Here is a 23,030-nt window from a genome sequence, read left to right on the forward strand (position 1 = left end):
TTCATATCTATAAACATTTAACTTTCAGTTACTCCAAGGCATTATGCTGCCACTGGGGATGCAAAAACAAATAGTTCTTGACCTCAGGTCAAGAGCTCATGAGTTTATATTTTACTGTGGAGCATATATACAAATAAGTAGAAAGCTATTACAAAGTAATTTCAAGTGATTGAAAGCAGGTACAATTGGTAGAGCAAAGAAGACTTTATATTAAAGGTGACACCTCAACTGTGATTTGAAGGCATTCAGGTGTGGCCATAGTGCTTCAAATCTGAATTCAGATTCTTACATCTAGCTGGCCACTGACTGTAATACATGGTGAATAAGAAGGATTAATGTGAAATTAAACTAGAAAGACAGGTAGGAGCAGGATTATGGAGGCTGAGAATTTTAATCTAGAGGAAATAAAGAACATTAAAACAATTATGAATTTCTTAAAGTACAAAATACTTAACTGTTTACCCTTAGGATTGTTGTAATGAATAAAATAAGATGAGATTTGGAAATCTAAAAGACCTACACAAATGCCATTATTATTATTATTATTATTATTATTATTATTATTATTATTATTATTATTATTATTATTAACCAACTGAGGTTATAACAAACATGGGATTGAAAAGGGACAATGCATAAATTCAGAAAGTGGTGAGTATTTGATTATATTGTAACTATCCTACTGGCCAACTGGGCAACACAGCTTTTCCTCTCTTCTCCCCTTCCTTCTCCTCTCCCTCCTTTCGGTCTACATAGAGTATCATACTCTTAGCAGCTGGTTCTCTGCTCCAAGGAATGTAAACTTTTGATCTGCAAAACCTAGCTTGGTATCTTGGGGTTTACAGGTCTCAGGTCACTCTGGCACTCATCAATCCACCCACAAAAGGTGGATCCTGATTGGCTGAGAGTGAATGTAAATAGCAATTGTTTCTGTTTTGAGCAGAAACGCTAAGGTTATTCACCTTCAAGATTGATTGCTTTTTTTTTTTTGACTTGGTTAAAGAGACTCTCTGCCTTATTTCTTTCTTGCCTAACCTTAATTACTGAATGGGTGTTGCCCAGGCAAACTGAATTCTGTTAAAGACCCTAGTTTAAAAAGGCCTAGGTCTCCCACTGTATCCAGGTCCATCTCCAGTTGTCCTGGACCCAGAACCCAGATGGCTCTGAAGGAAAAAATGAGGTTAGTGACTGTGCACGACACTCTCTCACTTAAATCTAATTCATTTGTGTGTCATGGCAACACACCGCTGTTGTCATTGTCCTCTTCAAGAAAGAAGGGCAAACAACTCTCCAGGTATAGACCAAGGGAATGGGCAGCTACACTATATGATTTCAAATCTGTGACTATTCAAGAGTTCACTTGTCCCCAAATTACTCTTCTGACAGTCTTTGAGAACCCCCCTTCTTCTTCTTTTGATTTGAAACATCCACTATTACAAGTTTAAACCTGTGTTCTGCAATAAAAGTAATATGTTTCTAGAAATCCATTTTTATTTTATTTGAAAGTCCCTGAGGACCCAAATTGTATCTTTGTTTCTCATCAAATCATTCCCCTGTAGTATGATATTATGCATGTATGAATCTTGGACACTATTTCAACTACAAATAGCACATGGACTTTTGGCTCTAGTCACATTTTAGTGCCTTGAAAGAACAAAAAAAATTTTCCCAAAGTGAATCAATTAAAAATCATAGATTGCTAAAGTTAGAAGGGACAGTAGAGATTATCCCCTAATTTTACAGGTAACCTATGGCCAAGCAAAGTTAAATAATTTGCATCTAAGATCACGAAGCAATCAACAAATATATATTAAGCATCTAAAATAATCCAAGGAAGGAGCTAAATACAAATACAAAAAACGAAAAAATCTTTATTTGAAATGAGTTTACATTTTGTTGATAGTGGTACAACAAAGATTAGACCCCAGAATTCCGGTCTTAGGTTCTTGCCTCCTTACTACACTGACTCTTACTCCAATTAAGAGTGATAAAAACATATAACATTTTTCTCACTGAGAAGTTTTCTAGGACTTCAATAACATTGCTTTCAACACAATAATGCAAGTGTACTCTGATAACCATGATTTACTTGTATGCCATCCCCACTGAAATGGATCACAATAACTTCATGAGCTGCATAGGCAAAATCCTTCATTACATGGTGGTCAACCTTCTATTGATAGCTTATGTACCAAGATAGGTTGGTCTTCATATATTGCAATCTAGCAATTGCCAGACCTTTCAAAAGTTAGCTTCTCTGCTCTGTAGACTTTGAAATACCAGAGATATTTCCATGTCACAGTGGGACATCAGATGAGGACTTTATTAAAGGTATAAAAGCATGACATTCTAGCAATACTATTCATCTGAAATAAAAGTATAATTTTTTCCTACTCAAATTTACCTCAGGTTAAGAACACCTGAGTAAGGCACATTTAGTAGATGTGAAAATTTGATTTGATAGGTTCAAAAAAGGTATGAAGCAAATGACTTCTAACAAATATTTGTAATTTGAATTTTCTTTTCTTTTTCCAAGTGGAGAGAGGAGGGAGGGGAAAAAATGTTTGGTAATGAGGAAAATTAATTAAAAAACAAACAAACTAAGAAAGCCAACTAATAAGAGTTGTTAGTAGAAGAAAGTTCAATGCAAAATTTCATTCATGTACTTTAATTTTTAGTTTGCAGAATCTTAAAACATTGTATTTAAACAACAATGAGCTAATTGATATTCCTAAGGAAATTTGTTCCCTGGCTTATCTTTCTGACCTCCAACTAAACTACAATCAACTTGTTTGCCTCCCTGAAGAATTTAAATCTATGCAGAGTCTTAGGAAGCTGTCCTTGGCAAGAAACTTTTTTGAGGTATTCCCAACGGTAAGCCAAGTATCATATTTAGAAAAATATCTTTAACCTGCTTTAAAGTTTTTAAAGACTTTCAAATATCTCATTTTATCTGTATAACAATTCTAAGAGGTTAAATGTTATTATTCCTATTTTGTAGTTGAGAAAACTGAGGCTGAGAGATTGTGATTTTTTTTCAGCCCTCACACTGGTAGTAAATGGACTGATGTTAGTTATGAATTTAGTATTCTTGACTCCAGATTCACTGAATTGATAAAAGTTATCCAAAGTTCCATTAATTAGGTACTGTGGTTATTCACTGAATTAATAATGCAGAGATTATTACTGTATCTGCAATGTTATATTGCTTGGAATACCAAAAATCATAGATTCTAGAGGATCAGTTTTAGCAGTCATTTATATAATATGAATACATAAAAAACAAAGAAAAATGGAATTTTATAAAAAGCAAGAGAGGATGATAAGGGAATAGATGTCTGGAATAAATATCTGGAAATAAGTAACAAAATGGAAAGATAATATCTTCTAACTGGTCGAAGTAGGAGTTATGGCTTATTTCTCAGACTTGATTCCTCAGATGTTGGGACTTTGCCAGGAACAATATGTGGAAGCTCAAAATAAACCTTGAGGAAATATTGTCCTCTTAACACAATGGCAGCAAGAAACCTGAGCCAGTATTTTCTTGTCACAATCTTTTCTCTTATCATAATGGTAATAAAAAATCTGAGCCAGAAATTTTCATGTTGCGGCGGTGGCACTTTACTGCCTAGGTCTTTTAAATGAGTTTTAACAGGTAGAATTTATTTTAGGTCTGCAGATCAAATGCTGAATTCTATGACTAACTTGTATGATTCTAAGCAAGTCATCTTATCCCTTTGACATATTAATTTCTTATTATGGTATATATCAGAGGTAGGAAACATCAGGCTGTATAAGGTTTGTGAAATCAAGACAACTGTAGGCAGAATTCAAAAATTCGATAAACCTAGAAGCTTTTTAGGAGTTAATAATTAAATGTTAGATCATATATGGCTCTTGAAAGATGTTATAAATATCCAAATGACCCTTGACGGAAAAGAAGTTCCTGACCCTCTGATCTATTATAGTTAAGTCTCCCAATTGAGTTTTATTTATTTTTCCAGTTACATGATATGAAAGATTTTCAAAATCCATTCACATGCATATTTATATTTATAATCTACATAATTTTTTTCTCCCTCCTTTCCTACCTCTCTCCCCTCAACAGAGAACAGTCTGGTGAGCATTGTACATATACATTTGTGTTAACATGTTTACAGATTAGTCATTTTCTGTGTAAGGAATTAGGACTAAGGAAAAAGAAAAAAAGTACTATGAGATAAGAAAGAAAAGCATTAGAGAAATTTTTAAAAAGTGAACATAGTGTTCATTCAGATCCCATAGATTTTTCTTTGTTTTATTTTGTTTTGTTTTTCTTCCTCTGGTTGTATATAGCATTATCCATAACAAATCTAGGATTGTCCTAACTGTCCGAACTGCTGAGAGGAGCTGAATCCATTAAGGTTGATCATCTCACAATGTTGTTAATGTTACAATGTTCTCTAGGTTCTATTCCCTTCACTCAGCAAGAATTCTTTTTTTTAAGAAAGATTTTATTTATTTTGAATTTTACATTTTTCCCCCCATTCTTGCTTCCCTCCCCCACCCCCACAGAAGGCAATCCATCAGTCTTTGCATTGTTTCCATGGTATACATTGATCCAAATTGAATGTGATGAGAGAGAAATCATATCCTTAAGGAAGAAAACTAAAGTATAAGAGATAGCAAAATTACATAATAAGATAACATTTCCCCCCCCCCCCCCCCCCCCCCGCCTAAATTGAAGGTAATAGTCTTTGGTCTTTATTCAAACTCCACAATTCTTTCTCTGGATACATATGGTATTCTCCATTGCAGATAGCTCAAAATTGTTCCTGGTTGTTGTACTGATGAAATGAGCAAGTCCATCAAGGTTGATCATCACCCCCATGTTGCTGTTAGGGTGTACAATGTTTTTCTGGTTCTGCTCATCTTACTCAGCATCAGTTCATGCAAATCCCTCCAGGCTTCCCTGAATTCCCATCCCTCCTGGTTTCTAATAGAACAATAGTGTTCTGTGACATACATATACCACAGTTTGTTAAGCAGTTTCCCCATTGAAGGATATTTTGCTTAATTTCCAATTCTTTGCCACCACAAACAGGGCTGCTATGAATATTTTTGTACAAGTGATGTTTTTACCTTTTTTCATAATCTTTTCAGGGTATAGACCCAGTAATGGTATTGCTGGATCAAAGGGTATGCACATTTTTGGTTGCTCTTTGGGTGTAATTCCAAATTGCTCTCCAGAAAGGTTGGATTAGTTCACAGCTCCATCAACAATGTATTAGTGTCCCAGATTTCCCACAACCCTTCCAACATTGATCATTGTCCTTTCTGGTCATATTGGCCAGTCTGAGAGGTGTGAGGTGGTATCAGCAAGAATTCTTGTAATTCATTCCATGCTTCTCCAGAGTCCAACCATTTACAGTTTCTTAAAGAACAATAGCACTCATATACCATAACTTGTTCAGCTATTCCTCAATTGATGGGCATTCCCTCAATTTCTAATTCTTTGACACTAGAAAAAGAGAAGCTATGAATATTTTGGAACATGTGGAACTTTTCCGAATTATTATTATTTGTTCTGGATATGGACCTAGTAATGGGATCAGTTTTATTGCTCTCCAGATTGGTTGGATTGGTTCACAATTCTACCAGCAGTTCATTAATGTCCCAATCCTCCCACAACTTCTCCAACAATGACCATTTTCCCTTTGTGTCATTTTAGCTAATCTGATAGGTGTGATGTCATATCTCATAGTTGTTTCGATTTGCATTTATCTAATCAGTAATGACTTGGAACATTTTTTCATATGATTTTATATAGCTTTAATTTCTTCATTTGAAAATTGGCTAAGTATATCCTTTGACTATTTATCAGTTGGGTGTTGACTTGTAACCTTATGAATTTGATTCAGTTCTCTATATATTTTAGAAATGAGACCTTTATCCAAACTCTTAGCTGTAAAAATTGTTTCCCAGCTTTCTGTTTTCCTTCTAATTTTGACAACCTTGGTTTTATTAGTGCAAAACCTTTTAAATTTAATATAGTCAAATAATGTTTTTATATAAAATGAGAATAAATATTAAATAAATTTAATATAATCAAAATCATCCATTTTGCAATTTATAATGTATTCTATTTCTTGTTTGATTAAATAAATTTCTTGCAATTTATAATGTACTCTATTTTTTATTTATTGAACAAATAAAATTCTCCCCTTCCATAGATCCAACAGAATATTCATGATCTATAAATTGGTCTATTGTCTAAATCATGTACCCATTTTGACCTTATTTTTGGTATAGGATGTGAGATGTGGGTCTATGCCTAGTTTCTGGCCATACTATTTTTTAGGTTTTCCAACAATTTTTGTCCAATAATGAGTTCTTATCTCAGAAACTAATGTCATTAGTTTGTCAAATAGTAGATTACTGTAGTTATTTACTACTATTTCTTTTGAACCTGTCCTAATCCACTGATCCTTTACTCTGTTTCTTAACCAGTACCTGGAAGTTTTGATGACTGCCACTTTGTAATATAGTTTCTAGATCTGGTAGAGCAAAGCTACCTTCTTTTACATTTTTTTCATGATATTCTTGACCCTTTCTTTCTCTACATGAATTTTGTTACTATTTTTTTCTAGCTCAATAAAATAGTCATTTGTAGTTTGATTGATATGGCATTGAATAAATATTTTAATTTGGGTAGAGCTATCATTTTTTTATTATATTAGCTTGACCTTACTATGAATTATTGACATTTTTCCAATTGTTTAGAAGTGACTTTATTTGTGTGCTTTGTAATTGAGTTCATACAGTTTCTGGGTTTCTCTTGGGAGGTAGATTCAATGGTATTTATGTTGTCTGCTTTTGAGTTCCCCTATCCACCAGGGAGATTAATTCAGCTCAGGGGAGAAAAGAAACATGCATACACTCCAGTGGGGGTGCTAGTAGGACAACTAGCAGAGCTGTTTATTTACAGTATCAGACAGTTCTTTATAGCAGAAAACCACAAAATTAGCATATAGAATAAAATAGTGACATTTCTCTAACTTGCACAGGATGTGTAATCTAGCAGGATGTAACCTGACCTAGGAGTCAAGAAATTCACATAGAGGGCTATCACACAAGTGAGATCTGTATTATCACAGCAGAGTTCCATGGAGAGCCTTCAGCTCAAGGGTCACCTAAGCTTGGGCTTTTAGTCATAACTGACTTTTAACCCAAACTCATTTGGGGCAGCCAGGTGATGCAGTGGATAGAGCACCAGCCCTGGAATCAGGAGTCCCTGAGTTCAAATCCTGTCTCAGACACTAGCTATGTGGCCTTGGGTAAGTCACTTAACCCTATTTGCCTTGCAAAAACAAAAAAACAAAAAACGAGTGATTGAATAAACAGACTCACATGAGCAGCTCTCAACCCTTCCCCCTTTCTGTTTACATAACTAGCTCACAATTGCATGAGTTGGCCTTCAACCCTTCATCATATAGCATCCAGTTCTTAACTTGTGTTATCAAAATGTTATAACTTCAACATATATAAAAGACCTTAAGTATACTGATCGGTAACTATGTCAGCCATCTTATCTGACTTCAAACCATTCTTGGAGGCTCTTTGTACATCTTCCTCAATATGCTCCATTCTGGCTTTTAACATCTTGAATATGAAATCCACACTTTTTATTCAGAACAAAGATATATTTTAAAATGAGAGGCAAACAACAAAGCTGAAAACAGAGATAATACCATGTAACCATATACCAATTACAGGTGGAAAAGACAGCCATTCATTCAATTTCTTGCTCAAATCTATATTTTCTTCCTAACATAAATTGTTCATTACAGAGGTTTGTAGAGCATTAATCAAATCATAAAGATCTTTATAAAGCCTTCTTCTGAGCTTTTAATGCTCTAGTAACATTTTCTGACAATTCTTGAGTATATTTTGCTTCTAGCTCTTTCTTATTCATCACTTCTTTATATACACATGCTCAAATAATGCAATTGTATCAGTTAATATTATACCCCTTATCTTCTTAGTAATCATAAATTCCTCTATATGGGGTGTGACAAGCAACTCAGGGTGGAAAACATTCCTGTTTAAAATCCCAAACATGTAAATTTAAACAAGGAGGTTCTGTAGGAAATCTTTTTCTACCTTCAGTACTTTCTACAAATGGAACTCCTAGCATTTCTAAGGTCCTAGATGCTCCCATGCTATAAATATTTGGATGAGTTGAATGATTAGTTTTACTTAATTTAATACATGGCTCATCAGTATACATTTTATAAAAACATATAGGTGTCATACTATCTAAGTCAGAAAAATTATACCTAACTTCTCAGAATCTCTTCTTTGATATTTCCAATAGTAACTTTGTTATATCCCAAATAATTTGAAGCTTCCCCTATTAAAACAACTTCAGTCATACTTATCTCCTCATAGTAAAATTTTGAATATAAGTCCAATATTCAGTTCCTTTTGCAATCCCCAAATTGTTCATGATTAATATAAGCATCAAAGTTGTTCTATAAGTCCATGTCATGCTCTTCTTTTGCATGGTCTGTCCTTCCTTCTCCTCTTATGCTTCCTTTTTCGATTTCTTAAGTGTAAGTTATTCATTTTCTATGTTACTTGATCATCTGGTCTGCACGGTCTGATGCTCCTTTCTGCAGACAGTTTCTCTATCTGTGGACAAAACAAAAGCATACCCTTGCTAGGTTAGTAATTGATCAAGTCCTTTCAAATGTTCATTTTCTTGTATCCTTCCACATTACTCTATGAATACTCTTTAGGGGGTATTTATTATGTTATCTATGGCAATTTTGTAACCAAAGTATTTTTCAGCCACAGTCTTATCATCCAAAGTCAAATAATTTAATGAATACAAAGCTTTATTTAGGTGTTGTTTGGTATCTGCTCCCCCACAACCCCCCTTTTCTGTTTATATAGAAAAATATTTAACAATCTATTTTTCCTCTCAACTATAGACTTGACCTGTGGGATGATAAGGAACACCTATAATATGTTTTATATTGTAATATAGACAGAATTGTTTAAATGTCATAGAAGTATATCCAGGGCCATTATCTGTTTTTATGGATTTTGGTATTCCTGTAAAACAATGTAATAAATGATCAATCACACCTTGAGTAGCTCCTGAACTTTGTGCTGTTGCCATTGTATGTGAAATAAATGTATCTACAGTAACATGAATAAATTTCATTTTTCCAAAAAGGTGCATAATGAGTTACATCCATCTGCCACAACTCAATAGGAGTCTGGCCTCTAGAATTCTTACAATAATTTGGAGGGGTAGGCAAATATGGAATGCATTGTGGATAGGGATTTACTATATTCCTAGCTTGATCTCTGGTGATTTTAAATTCTTTCCTTAGTAAAGAGGCATTCTGATGGAATTTTTTTGAGAGACAGGTTAGCTTACTCTTTTACTAAGCTTGTAAGGAGTGGAAGGGTTAATTGATTGGTCTTATGATTATCTTCATAGTATAACTCCAGGCAATCCAGGGTGGGAATGTATATGTTCAATAAAAAAGGAATTGTTATCTATTTCTAATAACTTTTAGTAATCCTTTAAAGAGTTGCTATAATACTTCATCAGTGCTATGATTAATAAGGGCTGTTTCTATGGGTCTGATCATATGATAATTATACTTACTATCTGTAAAAATATTAAGGAGTTGTGGCTGTTCTCTTAATACCAATAATATAGCATATACTTTATTCTTTTGTGTTGATGTAAAAGTATATAAGTTCTTTTCTATTATTGCATATATGCTTGGACCTACAGGTTTAGAATAAGGTCCATCACATTGTATAAAAATTTCAGGGAACCCTGAGGGTCATAACTTCTGATATTTTCCCTTATTACCTCTACAAAGCAGTCAATCATTAATTCCAGGCTTTGACATCATTACAGTAAAATAGCTTATATAGACAAAACTAGATCATGTAACTTTTTCAACATCTTGCTCATCAGCAAGTCACATAACTATGGGTTACATAATTTTTGATTTCCCAATCATCTTTCAAAGTCCCACATATATACTCAATATTATTGGAAATAATTGCAGTTAAGGTATACTTTCCAATCTCTTATATACTCTTCTTCTTCTGAGTTTACATTTTATTTCTTTAAAATTGAGCTCTTAATTAACTCTTAGCCTACATGAAACATAATATCTCCAGTCTGACATCTCATTCTCTTAAAGCAAAAACAAAACAAGTTCTCTTAAAGTTAACCTTAGACCTGAATTTCTTTTACACACAAATTTCTTTACACTCAAGCTTCTTCTGAGCTTATTTTACTCTTATTCCAAATACACTCCTATTTTCAAAAAGAAAATAAGATTCTCTATGAATTTAGTTCTATACATATATATAATATATATTAATTTCAAAAACCCAATGTAAATCTTTTACCAAAGCCAGTGTTACAAGATACATATATATAATTTCTAATATATATATGTATATATATACATATATATACATATATATATAAAATGTCATAAATATGAGGTGGAAAAACAAAATTTTTCACAAACTCTCTGGGTCAAAAAAAATCTTGAGAGAGATATAACCCATTGGCAAGGTATTCTCTAATTTTATAATAACAAATCTTTACAAATGTGATGGATGATACTTCAATTCATTCATATTTTGTTATTGTAACACAATTCTAAATTTAAAAAATTGTTTGAATCTGTTCTTATACAATATACTAATAATACATAATACATTTTCAATTTAAAGTATATTACCTTTACTTCCTAAAACTTTGCAATTAAAAAAATTCTTAAGACTAGATGTTTCTATAAATTTTTATGATTACAAAATTTTTTCTATGGTTCTCTGAATAATCTTATAAATTCCAAAACTCATATTCAAAACTACCTTAAATTATTTTCCTTTTCAAAATATAAAAGTATGCAAATTCTTCTTATCTGTATCAGTGCTATTCTGCCTTCTCAATGATCTAACTTATGAGCTTTCTATCCTCACTGACAAAATGATGTTCTGGGAATTGGAAATTACCCATATTTTAAGATATTAAGGTAGTATGTACTAATTCTTTACCTTTATGTTTATCATTCCTGTAACCCCAAATTTTTGGAATACATGAACTATATACACCCTTTTTTAGCAATTATAAAGCCTGATTAAGAGCACAGTACTCAGAAGTCTGTGCTAACAAAGGTTTTAGCAGACCCCGCCCCCAACCTCTGTCAAGGCCATTCTGACTATTTTAGCATTCCCATTAGTTCTTTTTCCTCCTATGACTCTGGAGGAGCCATAAAATATTATAACCAAAAATAATCAATATATTTTTTTACAAACCCCTTAATTCAGTTACATGTATTTTCAGATAATTTTGTACAGAGGATTATACATTACACAGAGGATTACACATTGTAGATTTACCCAATTTGAAGAAACAATTAGCAATTGCTTTCATATCATTATTCTTTTCCACAAACTCTTTTGTTAAGACCAGTCAAGAAAAAATAATTTTAGGAACAATTTCAAATTCTACTAGGTCCCTTATAAATATAATTTGCTAAATCAGTAAGTAAAACTCTGTTAGACAATCAGACCAGAAAACAAACAATAGAAAATAAGAGAAATTAATAGAACACCATCTTTCCCAAAACCAACATGATTTTCAGGAAAATCTCCTGTGGTGTGAATCATGAGTTTTTGGGAAAAGAAAACAATCCAATTTTGAAAAAAAAGAGAAAAGAAAGAGGATTGGCCAATCAGAACACAAAGACATGACAGTAGGCCTGACCATGCAGAGACAGCTAAGAGCTTCCCCTTTGCATGTATTTTAAAACAAACACATATAAAACACATAAACAGAATCAGAGCACTTTGAACCAGAGAGGCCCCCAAATTCCATGGAAAACCCTACCTTAATCCCTTGCTCTCACACTAGAGAAAATACAGAGAACATTCCATTTATCAAAACATGTTTTTTCTACAAAGGTATTAATATTTAACACATCTAGATTTTAATTGGTATAACTTTGAGAAGGCAAGCGAGTCATTCAAAAATCCCTCAGTCTAATTGGAATATCCCATCCCCCTTCTTCAAATAGAGTAAACCAAATAACTTCTTTCAAAGGGGACACCCAAGTCTTTTGTGGGGGGTGTGTGGAATCTTCTGTTCTTAAATCCTCACTTGACCCATAATTTTCTGTAATACTTAACATCAGAATCTATATTGATAAACTCCTGAAGTTATAATGTTGTGATATCATTCTGGTAAAAGATTAACTATTTAGTTTCCCCTTTTTTCTTTTATTTATTTATTTTTGGCATTTCTTAGTACCCACATTATATACTTTAGAATTAACCCGATTCTCTTGTCTTTTTGGAATTTACTTAACCCAAAACTTTCTCAAATTAAAAATAGCATTTCTTTTCATGATTTCTTTATGTAACATATTTGGTAATATACACTGTCTCTTTCCTGACTCTTATAACTCCAAAATAAATTTCCTTTTTAACACTTGTTTATCCAAATCTTCGTGAAGTAAGTCTCTCTCTAGCTAGTCTTTTTTCTAAGAATCTTCTTTCTGCCAACTTTAAGGTGGAGAGATAAGAGCCAGAGTTGCAAATGGACAACCCGCAGAGAGGGAGAAGGAGGCGGGGAAGTATTCTGGCAGAATGATAGTGAAGAAGCAGGGAAGACAAAAAAGTCAACAGTATTTTATCATATTGAAATTCATTTATCTGTTCACACACAGTTTTCCAATCATGTAGATACAAACTACCTTTTAAGCTCAATTCTCCTTTCCTTGGGAACCATGGAGAACGTTCATAAAGGGTCTATAAAAACTTCTATCTTTTTTTTTTATAATTTCTAAGTCCTTCTCTAACCAGTTTCTTTAAAATGTTTACAACCTATCCTAGCTTCTTTAGTTCTATAAATATTTCCTTCCCTATTACACCCATTATACCTGCTTGGAAAAATAAAGTAAAAAGTCAGTGCCGGTGATCTGCTTCTCTTCAAGCCTTCCCCTCACCTGAATCATCCCAGGACTATCACGATCTCACCAGGAGGTTTTCTTCACCTGAAAGACTATCTCAGCCTCCGGATGGCTTCAAGTCCCAGTACCTGAATGTTGAGTTTCCCTGTCCACCAGGGGGATTAATTCAGGTCAGGAGAGAAAAGAAACATGCATATACTCAGGTGGGGATGCTAGCTGGAAAAATAGCAGAGCTGTTTATTCACAGTATCAGATAATTCTTTATAGCAGAAAACCACAAAATTAGCATACAGGATAAAACAGTGACATTTCTCTAACTTTGCACAGGATGTAACCTAGGTCAAGTAATTTGGGTACAGGTCTATCACACAAGTGAGGTCATGGATAATGCAGTTGTGTTATCACAGTAGAGTTCTGTGGAGAGCCTTGGGGTCACTAATCATGGACTTTTAGTCATAACTGACTTTTAAGCCAAACTCACCCAAGCAGCTCTCAACTGTTTGCATTTATTTTAAATGGAATTTCTCTTTTTCAATTTTTTGTTCTTGGGCTTTGTTGTTCATATATAGAAATGTTGATGATTTATGTGTTTATTTTATATTCTACTACTTTGCTGAATTTGTTGTTTCAAGTAGCTTTTTAGATGATTCTCTTGAGTTCTATAAGCATACCATCATATCATCTACCAAGAGTAAAAGTTTTGCTTCCTCATTGCCAATTCAAATTCCTTCAATTTCTTTTTCTTCTCTTATTGCTAAAGCTAACATTTCTTATATTATTTTGAATAGTAATGGTGATAATAGGCTCCTTGTTTCACCCATGATCTTACTGGAAATGCTTTTAGTTTATCCCCATTACATATAATATTTGTTGATGATTTTAGATGAATACTGCTTACTTTTTGAAGGAAAATTTCATTTATTCCTATTTTCTCTAGTGTTTTTAATAAGAATGTATACTGTATTTTGTTAAAGGCTTTTTTGGCATCTATTGAGATAATCGTGATTTCTGTTGGTTTGTTATTGATATGATCAATTATGTTGAATGTTTTCATATTGAATCATCCCATCCTAACTGGTATATATCCTACCTGATAATGATGTATTATCTGAGTAATAATTTGCCATGATCTCTTTACTAAAATTTTATTTATGATTTTTGCATCTATGTTCATTAGGAAGAGTGTTATATAATTTTCTTTGTCTGTTTTGGTGCTTCCTGGCTTAGGAATCAGCACCATATTTATTCCACGAAAGAAATTTGGCCAAACTCCTCCTCTTTTTTTTTAAATAGCTTATGCAGAATTAGAAATAACTGTGCCTTAAATATTTAGTAGAATTCATTGTAAATCCATCTGGACTTGGAGACTTTTTCTTAGGAAGTTTATTGATGATTTCTTCAATTTCTTTTTTTGAAATGGGATTATTTAAGTATTTTATTTCCTTTTTTGTTAATCTGGGCAGTTTGTATTTTTAAATATTCATCTGTTTCACTCAGGTTATCAAATTTATTGGCATACAATTGGGCAGAATAGCTCTGAATTATCTTTTAATTTCTTTCTCATTGATGTTGAGTTCACCTACTTCATTTTTGATGCTGATAATTTGGTTTCCTGCTTTCTTGTTTTTTATCAAAGGTTGATCTATTTTATTGTTTTTCATAAAACCAACTCTTCGTTTTATTTATTAGGTCGATGGTTTTCTTGCTTCCAATTTTATTAATCTCTCCCTTGATTTTCAGAATTCCTTTTTAAAAATAATTTTTTATATTATATTATTTTATATTATAATCATAACCCTCCCCCAAAAGATGAGAAACCTCAAGAATAGTGAGAGAAGGGGGAAAAAAGTATACTTCAGTCTGTGTTCAGATTCCATTGGCTCTATCTCTGGGATGTTGCCTTCCCCATTATAGCCACCAGAGAAGTTACTGCAATATTTTTCCCACAGTTGCTACCATTAGCTGTATTTCCTTCCACTCTATTCCTCTCCACTCTCAACTATTCCATCTTCACTCTCCTTTCATCCTGTCCCTGTTCAGAAGTGTGTTGTATCTGAATATCCTCTCCCATGATCTTCCCTCTCTTCTATCACCTACTCCCCCCCTTCCCTCACCCTCTTCCCCCTTATCCCATCCCTTTCCTCTCATTTTTCTCTAGGGTAAGAGAGATTTCTATACCCTATTAAGTGTGCATGTTATTTCCTCTCTGAGCCATTTCTGATGAGAATGCTCACTCATTCCCCCTCACCTTCCCCTGTTCCATTCCATTGTAAAAGTTTTTTCATGACTCCTATGTGAAATATTTTGGCCCCTTCTTCCTCTCTTTCTGTTCCCCTCCAATACTTTCCTTTATCACTCATCAACTCCATCTTTTTGCTATATTATACCATTATATTCAGCTCCTTCCTGTGCCCTATCTATATATGTTCCTTCTAACTGCTCTTATAATGAGAAAGTTCATATGAGTTAACAGTATCTCCTTCCCATGCAGGAATACAAGCATTTCAACATCAATAAGTTCTTCATAATTAGTCCTTCTCATACACCCCCTCTGTGGTTCACCATGAGCCCTGTACTTGGTGATCAAACTTTCTGTTCAGCTCTGGTTGTTTCAAGAGGAAAGTATGAAAGTCCCCCCTTTCTTTGAAACTCCACCTTTTCCCCCCTGAAAGAGGATGTTCAGTTTTGCTGGGTAGTTGATTCTTGGTTGTAAACCAAGATCTTTTGTCTTCTAGAATATCATATTCAAAGCCCTACGAGCCCTTAATGTAGATGCTGCCAGATCCTGTGTGATCCTCACTATAGAGCCATGGTAGCTGAATTGCTTATTTCTGGCATCTTTTTTAAAAAAAGATTTTATTTATTTTGAGTTTTGCAATTTTCCCCCCGATTTTACTCCCCCCCCCCTTGCACAGAAGCCAATCCATCAGTCTTTACATTGTTTCCATGGTATACATTGATCCAAATTTAATATGATAAGAGAGAAATCATACCTTTAAGGAAGAAACATAAAATATAAGAGATAGCAAGATCAGACAATAAGATATCAGTTTTTTTTTTTCTAAATTAAAGGTAATAGTCCCAGGTCTTTGTTCAAACTCCACAGTTCTTTCTTTGGATACAGATGGTTTTCTCCATTGCAGACAGCCACAAATTGTCCCTGATTGTTGCACTGATGGAATGAGCAAGTCTATCAAGGTTGATCCTCATCCCCATGTTGCTGTTAGGGTGTATAGTGTTTTTCTGGTTCTGCTCATCTCACTCAGCATCAGTTCATGAAAATCCCTCCAGACTTCCCTGAATTCCCATCCCTCCTGATTTCTATTAGAACAATAGTGTTCCATGACATACATATACCACAGTTTGCTAAGTCATTCCCCAATTGAAGGACATTTACTTGATTTCCAATTCTTTGCCACCACAAACAGGGCTGCTATGAATATTTTTGTACAAGTGATGTTTTTACCCTTTTCTGGCAGCTTTTAGTATTTTCTCTTTGACTTGGTAGTTTTGGAGTTTGGCTATAATATTCCTGAAAGTTTTTCTTTTGGGATCTCTTTCAGGAGGTGATTGGTGAATTCCCTCAATTTCTATTTTATTCTGTTTCTAGGGTCTGAGGGCAATTTTGCTATATTATTTCTTGAAAAATGAAGTCTAGGCTCTTTTCCTGGTCATGACTTTTAGGTAACCCAACAATTTTTAAATTATCTCTCCTGGATGTGTTTGCAAGGTCAGCTGTTTTTCCAATGCAATAGTTCACATTTTTTTTCTAATTTGGGTTTTTTTGGGGGGGTATAATTTCTTCTTGAGTTCTTGGAGAGCCATCAGTTTGCTTTACTTCCATTCTGCCTTTGAAGGACTTATTTTCTTCAGAGAGCTTTTTTTTTTAATGTCCTTTTCTAGTGGGCCAATTCTGCTTTTTAAGGCATTTATCTCATTTGCCTTTTGCATTGCCTTTTCCATTTGGCCTAAACTGGTTTAAATATGTTATTTTCTTCTTTCTTTGTATTTCTTTCATCAAGTTGCTGACTTGGTTTTCATGACTTATCTGCATTATTCTCATTTGTCCTCCCAATTTTTCCTCTACCTCCATTAATTGCTTTTCAAAGTCTTTATTTGAGCTCATCCATAGCCTGAGCCCATTTTCTATTTCTTTTGGAGGTTTTGGATTCAGAAGCTTTGATTTTGTTGTCATCTGAGTATGTATCTTGATCTTCCATGAGACCAAAGTAATTTTCTATGGTCAGATTCTTCTTTTTTTTTCTGCTGTTTGCTCATTTCCTCAGCCTATGACTGATTTACCACACTTCGAAGGCATTGGGTTTTTTTTTTGACGGGGGAGGGGAGCCACAGGGACCTTAATTCCTCCAAGGTCTTGTGAGTGGCTCTAACTGCTCTCTTGCCTGTGTTCAGGACCTCCCCTTTGCCTTGGAGCTGTGAGGATGGTCCGTGCTTGGCTATGGTGGTATTGTGGGGGCCCAGACTGCAACTTGGATCTGAGTGTGGGCAAACAGCTGAGTCTTGCCCCAGAGAGAGCAGAGACCTCTGCAGTCTCCTCCAATTTCCTTACCATCTATGGACTGAGAGCTCTGGATGTGCTGGGTGGCTCTGCTGACTCCCACTGCAGGTTCTTGCCACAGGGCTGCTCTGAGGCACACTCACTCTGGTGTGGCAAGGTTTTCTCACCATTCTTCTGGCTGTCCCAGATGATCCCTGGACTAAGAGGTCTAGAAACCTCCCCCTCTGCCATGGACCAGGCACCCAGCCTGGCTGTGCTGTGCTGCTTCTGTAACTGCGCTGTAGCTTTTACCAACCCCTAGTCCTGGTGGAACAGACCTTTCCTGTAGAACTCCTAAATTGTCTTGGACTGGGAAATTGTATCACTCAGTCTTTTTGTGGGTTCTGCCCCTCTAAATTTTGGCTAGAGTCATAATTTGATGGTTTTTGGAGTTTTGGGGGAATGAGTTTCTAGGAATTCCTGCCTTTACTTCCCCATCTTGACTCTACCCTCTGATTTTCATAATTTCTAATTTGGTACTTAATTGGTGATCTTTAATTTGTTCTTTTTCCTAGCTTTCTTAGTTGCATACTCAATTCATTGATCTCCTCTTTCTTTATTTATATAAACATTTAGAAATATAAAATTTTCCCTAAAAACTGCTTTGGCTGTCTCCCATAAATTTTCACATGGACTGTTTGTGCCTGACTTGTGGTAGAGCATTCTGAGCTCATATTGATTTGATCAGTCAGAGTCAGGCATACTGTAATTTGTCTCAATCATAGTGAAATCATTTTGGTCTTCTTTGATAATGAATGACAAGAATGAATTAATTTACAAAAAATATGATGTGAAAGTTTATTTGGGTTTTTTTTGCAATTATTTAGTTTTGTGAATTTTGAATCTAAATTTTAATTTTATTTGTGGAGCACCTTGTTATATACTGCATGTCTGCCAGTTTCTGGATGACATTTTCTCATTCAGGTGGATTGGAAGGGGAGGTGTTCTATTTTGGTCACTGTAGTTGCCTGATCTCTTTTTTTTATTATTGTGGAATATTGAAAGTATCAAAGCTTCATTCCTTTAATGACATTACAGTTAGAATTGCAAATGAATTTTCCCCCAAAGTTTGAAAATTGACTACAGAAGTATACAGGACAAAGAGTGAATTGTGTTCAATTTTAATATGAAATATAAATATTTAAAATTTTTGAATTTTGAATGTCATTTTTTATAAATTAGTAGAATGCTTACTTTAGCTGTTGTTATTAAAACTTGAATCTGCCCTAAAACTTCTGGGGACACTGTGCATACTTGGTTTTGGAGTACAATCTATAATTTTGGTGGCGTGAGAGATGCAACATGTTTTAGGTTTATCTTTATTCTGTCTTACTTTGTTAAGCCTGATATACATGAACAAGTATCATCTAGGAATAGGAAGAAGCAGACAACAAAAATGAAGTGTTATAAGGATGGGGCTGGAACTGTGATTTCTCTGTTAAAAGGAACTGGATTATAAGCAGTTTTTTCATTTCCATAATTATTCATAACTAATCTATGTCCTATTAGAAAACAATACCTACAAAATCTCATTATGCATTTCTGTTTACCAAATTTGGAGGCATCCAATCAGAAAGGCAGCTTAGTCTGATTCCCTTAAAAATTACCTCATTTCGGGGAAATCATAGGTCACTGGAGAAACAAAATTGAGCCCATCTGCAAGGTAGAAGAGAAATAAGAGTGTATTCATGAGGAATTCACTGAAGGTCAACTCTCACACTATCAATCATAACAGGTTTGTAACCAAGTTTTTATTCTTACCTCCTCATTCTCCATCATCCCACATATCTAATCAATTTCTAAATCTTACTGTTCTTATCTCTAGGACTTCTTTCAAATCTGTTCTTTTCACCACACCACCACCATAAGAATTCAGATGAGATGAGAAGTCTCTCATCCTACTGCTTATACTATTGCATTAGCATCCATTTGGAATTTCCTTCCTTCTTAATCCAGTCTCTCCATAGCTATCAAGTGATGTTTCTAAAGTGCAGGGACCATGTATCTCTGCTTATCAATCAACCCTTCATAACTTTAATACCCTTCCGATTTTTTTTTCCAAATTCGAATTAACTTTATTTCATAAAAAGAGACTAAGGACATATAAGACAAAGCATCAAAACCCTAGAAATGCTTGAGTTTTAAGAACCCCAGAAACTGAGGCTGAGAGTACAAGTGCAGCTGGATGATTTAAAACAGACACAAATGTATAAGTAATGTGTATTTACTCACATACACATCTTTTATGCATATATACATCTATCTCTCTGTCTATATTTAGATATATGAAATGAAAATCCCCACCAAAAGGAACCTGTAGCCAGCTGGGGGAGGGGCGCTTCAGTGGCTCTTTGAGCACACGTGGCTGCTGTGTCCACCTCCCCAGGGGCAGGGGCGGCCCAGCCCCAGCTCGCCACCAGGCTGACCACGGGGTAGTCCCCTGAGCCTCAGTTTCCCCACTTGGGGGCACAGGCGGCGGCTCTGGCCTCCGCTCATGGGACACGAAGGGCAAGAAGCACAGTGAACATGGAACATGGCCACTTCCGGAAGGCTGCCAAGCCCATGACCACCGACCAATCCGCACGGGACGGAGCCGCTACCGGAAGCGGAAGTGGAAGCAGAAGCGGAAGCGGAAGCGGAAGCAGAAGCGGAAGCCTGCCCAAACTTTTTAAAACATTGCTTCCCTCCGGGCACACGGTCGAGCAGGTTGTCCTCTTGCTCCTTACTCCGTCTCTTGTTTTCATGTTTTCCCACTTCTCTTGCCTAAAATGAATTTCTTCCTCATCTCTACTTTTTAGATTCAAACGAGTCATGAGAACTTCCCCGAAGTGAAACTTTGTGAAACCTTTCCTGCTTCCTCCAGCCACTAGTGCCCATCCCGGACAAAATTTCACGTACTTTGCATGCATCTGATTTATGGACTTTAGATGCATGTTGTCTCCTTGCAAGAATGTAAATGTTTTCTTTTATTTCTAATGCTGATACATGGTTAGGACTTAAATTTACATTTATTATTATCCCTTTACAGGCTTCTCTTTAGAAAATTTATTATTGTAATTTACTTTTATTTTAAGAATATCTATCAGAAAGCATATATATATATGTATGAACATGGTTATGTAATAATAATAATAGCTAACATTCATAGACTACTAATGATGTGCTTTACAATTATCTCATTTAATGCTCGCAATAATCTTGAAAGGTAGATGCTGTTATTATCCCCATTTTATAGATGAGGAAACTGAGTCAGAGATTAAATGACTCACAGAGCTAGTAAATGTCTAAAGTTACATTTGAACTCAGATTTTCCTGATTTCAGGACCAGTGCTCCATTCACTGTTGCCCCTACCTGCTATTTTAAAAGCATTCTCTCTTAACATCTTTTTTTTTTTTTTTTTTTTTTTTTTAGTTTTTGCAAGGCAATAGGGTTAAGTGGCTTGCCCAAGGCCACACGGCTAGGTAATTATTAAGTGTCTGAGGCTGGATTTGAACTCAGGTACTCCTGACTCCAAGGCCAGTGCTCTATCCACTGCACACCTAACACCTCTTAACATCTTAATATGTGACATAAAATTCCAAAGGTCATAGTGTGCTGGGGGACAAAGATGACAGCAAAAGCATTCAAACATCTTTCACAAATAGAAGGGTTCTTTTTAATTCATTTCTTCATTGAGTTGATGATGTCTTAAAGAATTATACAAGGGTTCACAATCTTTCTAATGTTCCTAACCTATAATGCTAGGTTATTAGTACTTGTATTAGTCAATTCACAGAATAATGAGAAAAGATCTTTGTAAACTTTAAAGCACTCAAGGTTAGTTGGTCATTCCAGAAGCATTCATTGATTACTATATACCAGTTATTATGCTTAGTATTGGTAAAAGAAAGAAGGACAAAAATATATTATTCACCCTTAAGGAACTCACATTCTAATAGAGGAGAGAAAGACAGAATACCAATGTATCTATTAACTATTATCTCCTATTTCTCTATATCTATAGAGACAGACATAGGCACACACATATGTGTATATATATATATATATATATATATATATATATATATATATGTATATACACACACACACATAATTCTACATGCACAAAAAATTTCAAAGGAAAAGCAGAGGGAAGGGGGAAAAGTCAGGAAAGGCCACCTCTAGAAGGTGAGATTTGAATTGTCTTGAACCAGAAGGGGGGAATGGAATGTTTTAGGTATGGTGGACTGCCGGTTACATTAACACGAGAGACAAAGCACAAGAAATCTTGAATCATGGAGTATATAGAAAGGAATAAAGGACAATAAATTTGGAGAGGTACAAAGGCATCATGTTATGATGTTCTTTAGCATCAACAAAGGATTCTATATTTGATCCTAGAATTAATAGGAAGTCACTGAAGTTTATTGAGTAGGGAAGTGACATGGTCAGACCCACACATTAGAAAGATCCCTTTGACTTCTGGATGGAGGATATATTGTTGTGGGAAGGGATTTTAAGACTAGGAGAACAACCAGTATAAGAAAGACTGGTAAGGTCTGACCTTTGGGCCATTTGGTCTGGCTAGTGCATTGGCAATCGAAGACAGGACTTGCAATTCAATAAATCCAAGAACTTTTTAGTAGCGAATTAATGAAATATTTGACCCAATATAGCAGGATAATTTTTATTTTGATAATTTTATATGACCTGTGAATGATCTTATAAATATCCAAATAGTCCTTTGCAGAAAAAAGGTTCCCCACCCCTGGACTGTGACAGTAAAACATGAGGTGATGAGGGCCTATACTAGGTCTATATGAAATGAAAGCTATAATCTTAGAGTTGATTCACTTTAAATATTTATTCAAACAGTATTCTGATTTGATACTTATTTAAGGTTTGCCTAATTGCTGACATTTTTAGAAATACATTTCTTTGTATATTTGTAAAACAAATAAATAAGATGAACCATAATTAAAACAGTGTCATTGGGGCGGCTAGGTAGTGCAGTGGTCAGAGCACTTGCCTTGGAGTCAGGAGAACCTGAGTTCAAATGCGGCCTCAGACACTTGATAATTACCTAGCCATGTGGCTTTGGGCAAGCCACTTAACCCCATTGCCTTGAAAAATCTAAAAAAACAAAACAAAACAAAACAGTGTCATCAGAGATTGAAAAATATAAGCTAATTATATGGAAAGGGTGAGCAATAACCAGTGGGCAGCACTTATGCTCTTTTGAGAAAACTATAAATGTCATCAGCACAACCAGAGGTTGAATCTCCCTCCTCCCCTTCCCTCTAGTTCCTGGTTTTCCCCAGGAATAAATTTTGTGGGTAAACATGGACAAAGCTGCACAAAATAAATAGGGATTTATATACTGAAATCTTCTTTATTTAACTTTTATCTCACAGGAAAGAAAAGGGACATGCCAAGTGAAAGTATTCTCAGATTCATTTGAGTATGTAATTTATATAAAAAGATGAAGATT

General features: G+C 34.8%; 1 protein-coding gene across 4 annotated transcripts in view; it reads left to right on the forward strand.

Moving 5' to 3' along the window:
• LRRC69 (leucine rich repeat containing 69) overlaps positions 1–23,030 on the forward strand; it is a 172,147-nt gene that overhangs the window by 29,843 nt on the left and 119,274 nt on the right. For all 4 annotated transcript variants that reach the window (XM_074200064.1, XM_074200061.1, XM_074200063.1 and 1 more), the window contains exon 4: positions 2,679–2,874. In XM_074200064.1, the coding sequence (XP_074056165.1) occupies positions 2,679–2,874 (196 nt within the window). The remainder of the gene's footprint in view (positions 1–2,678; positions 2,875–23,030) is intronic.

Source organism: Macrotis lagotis, chromosome X (genome assembly GCF_037893015.1).
Source record: "Macrotis lagotis isolate mMagLag1 chromosome X, bilby.v1.9.chrom.fasta, whole genome shotgun sequence".
Lineage (NCBI taxonomy): Eukaryota > Metazoa > Chordata > Mammalia > Peramelemorphia > Peramelidae > Macrotis > Macrotis lagotis.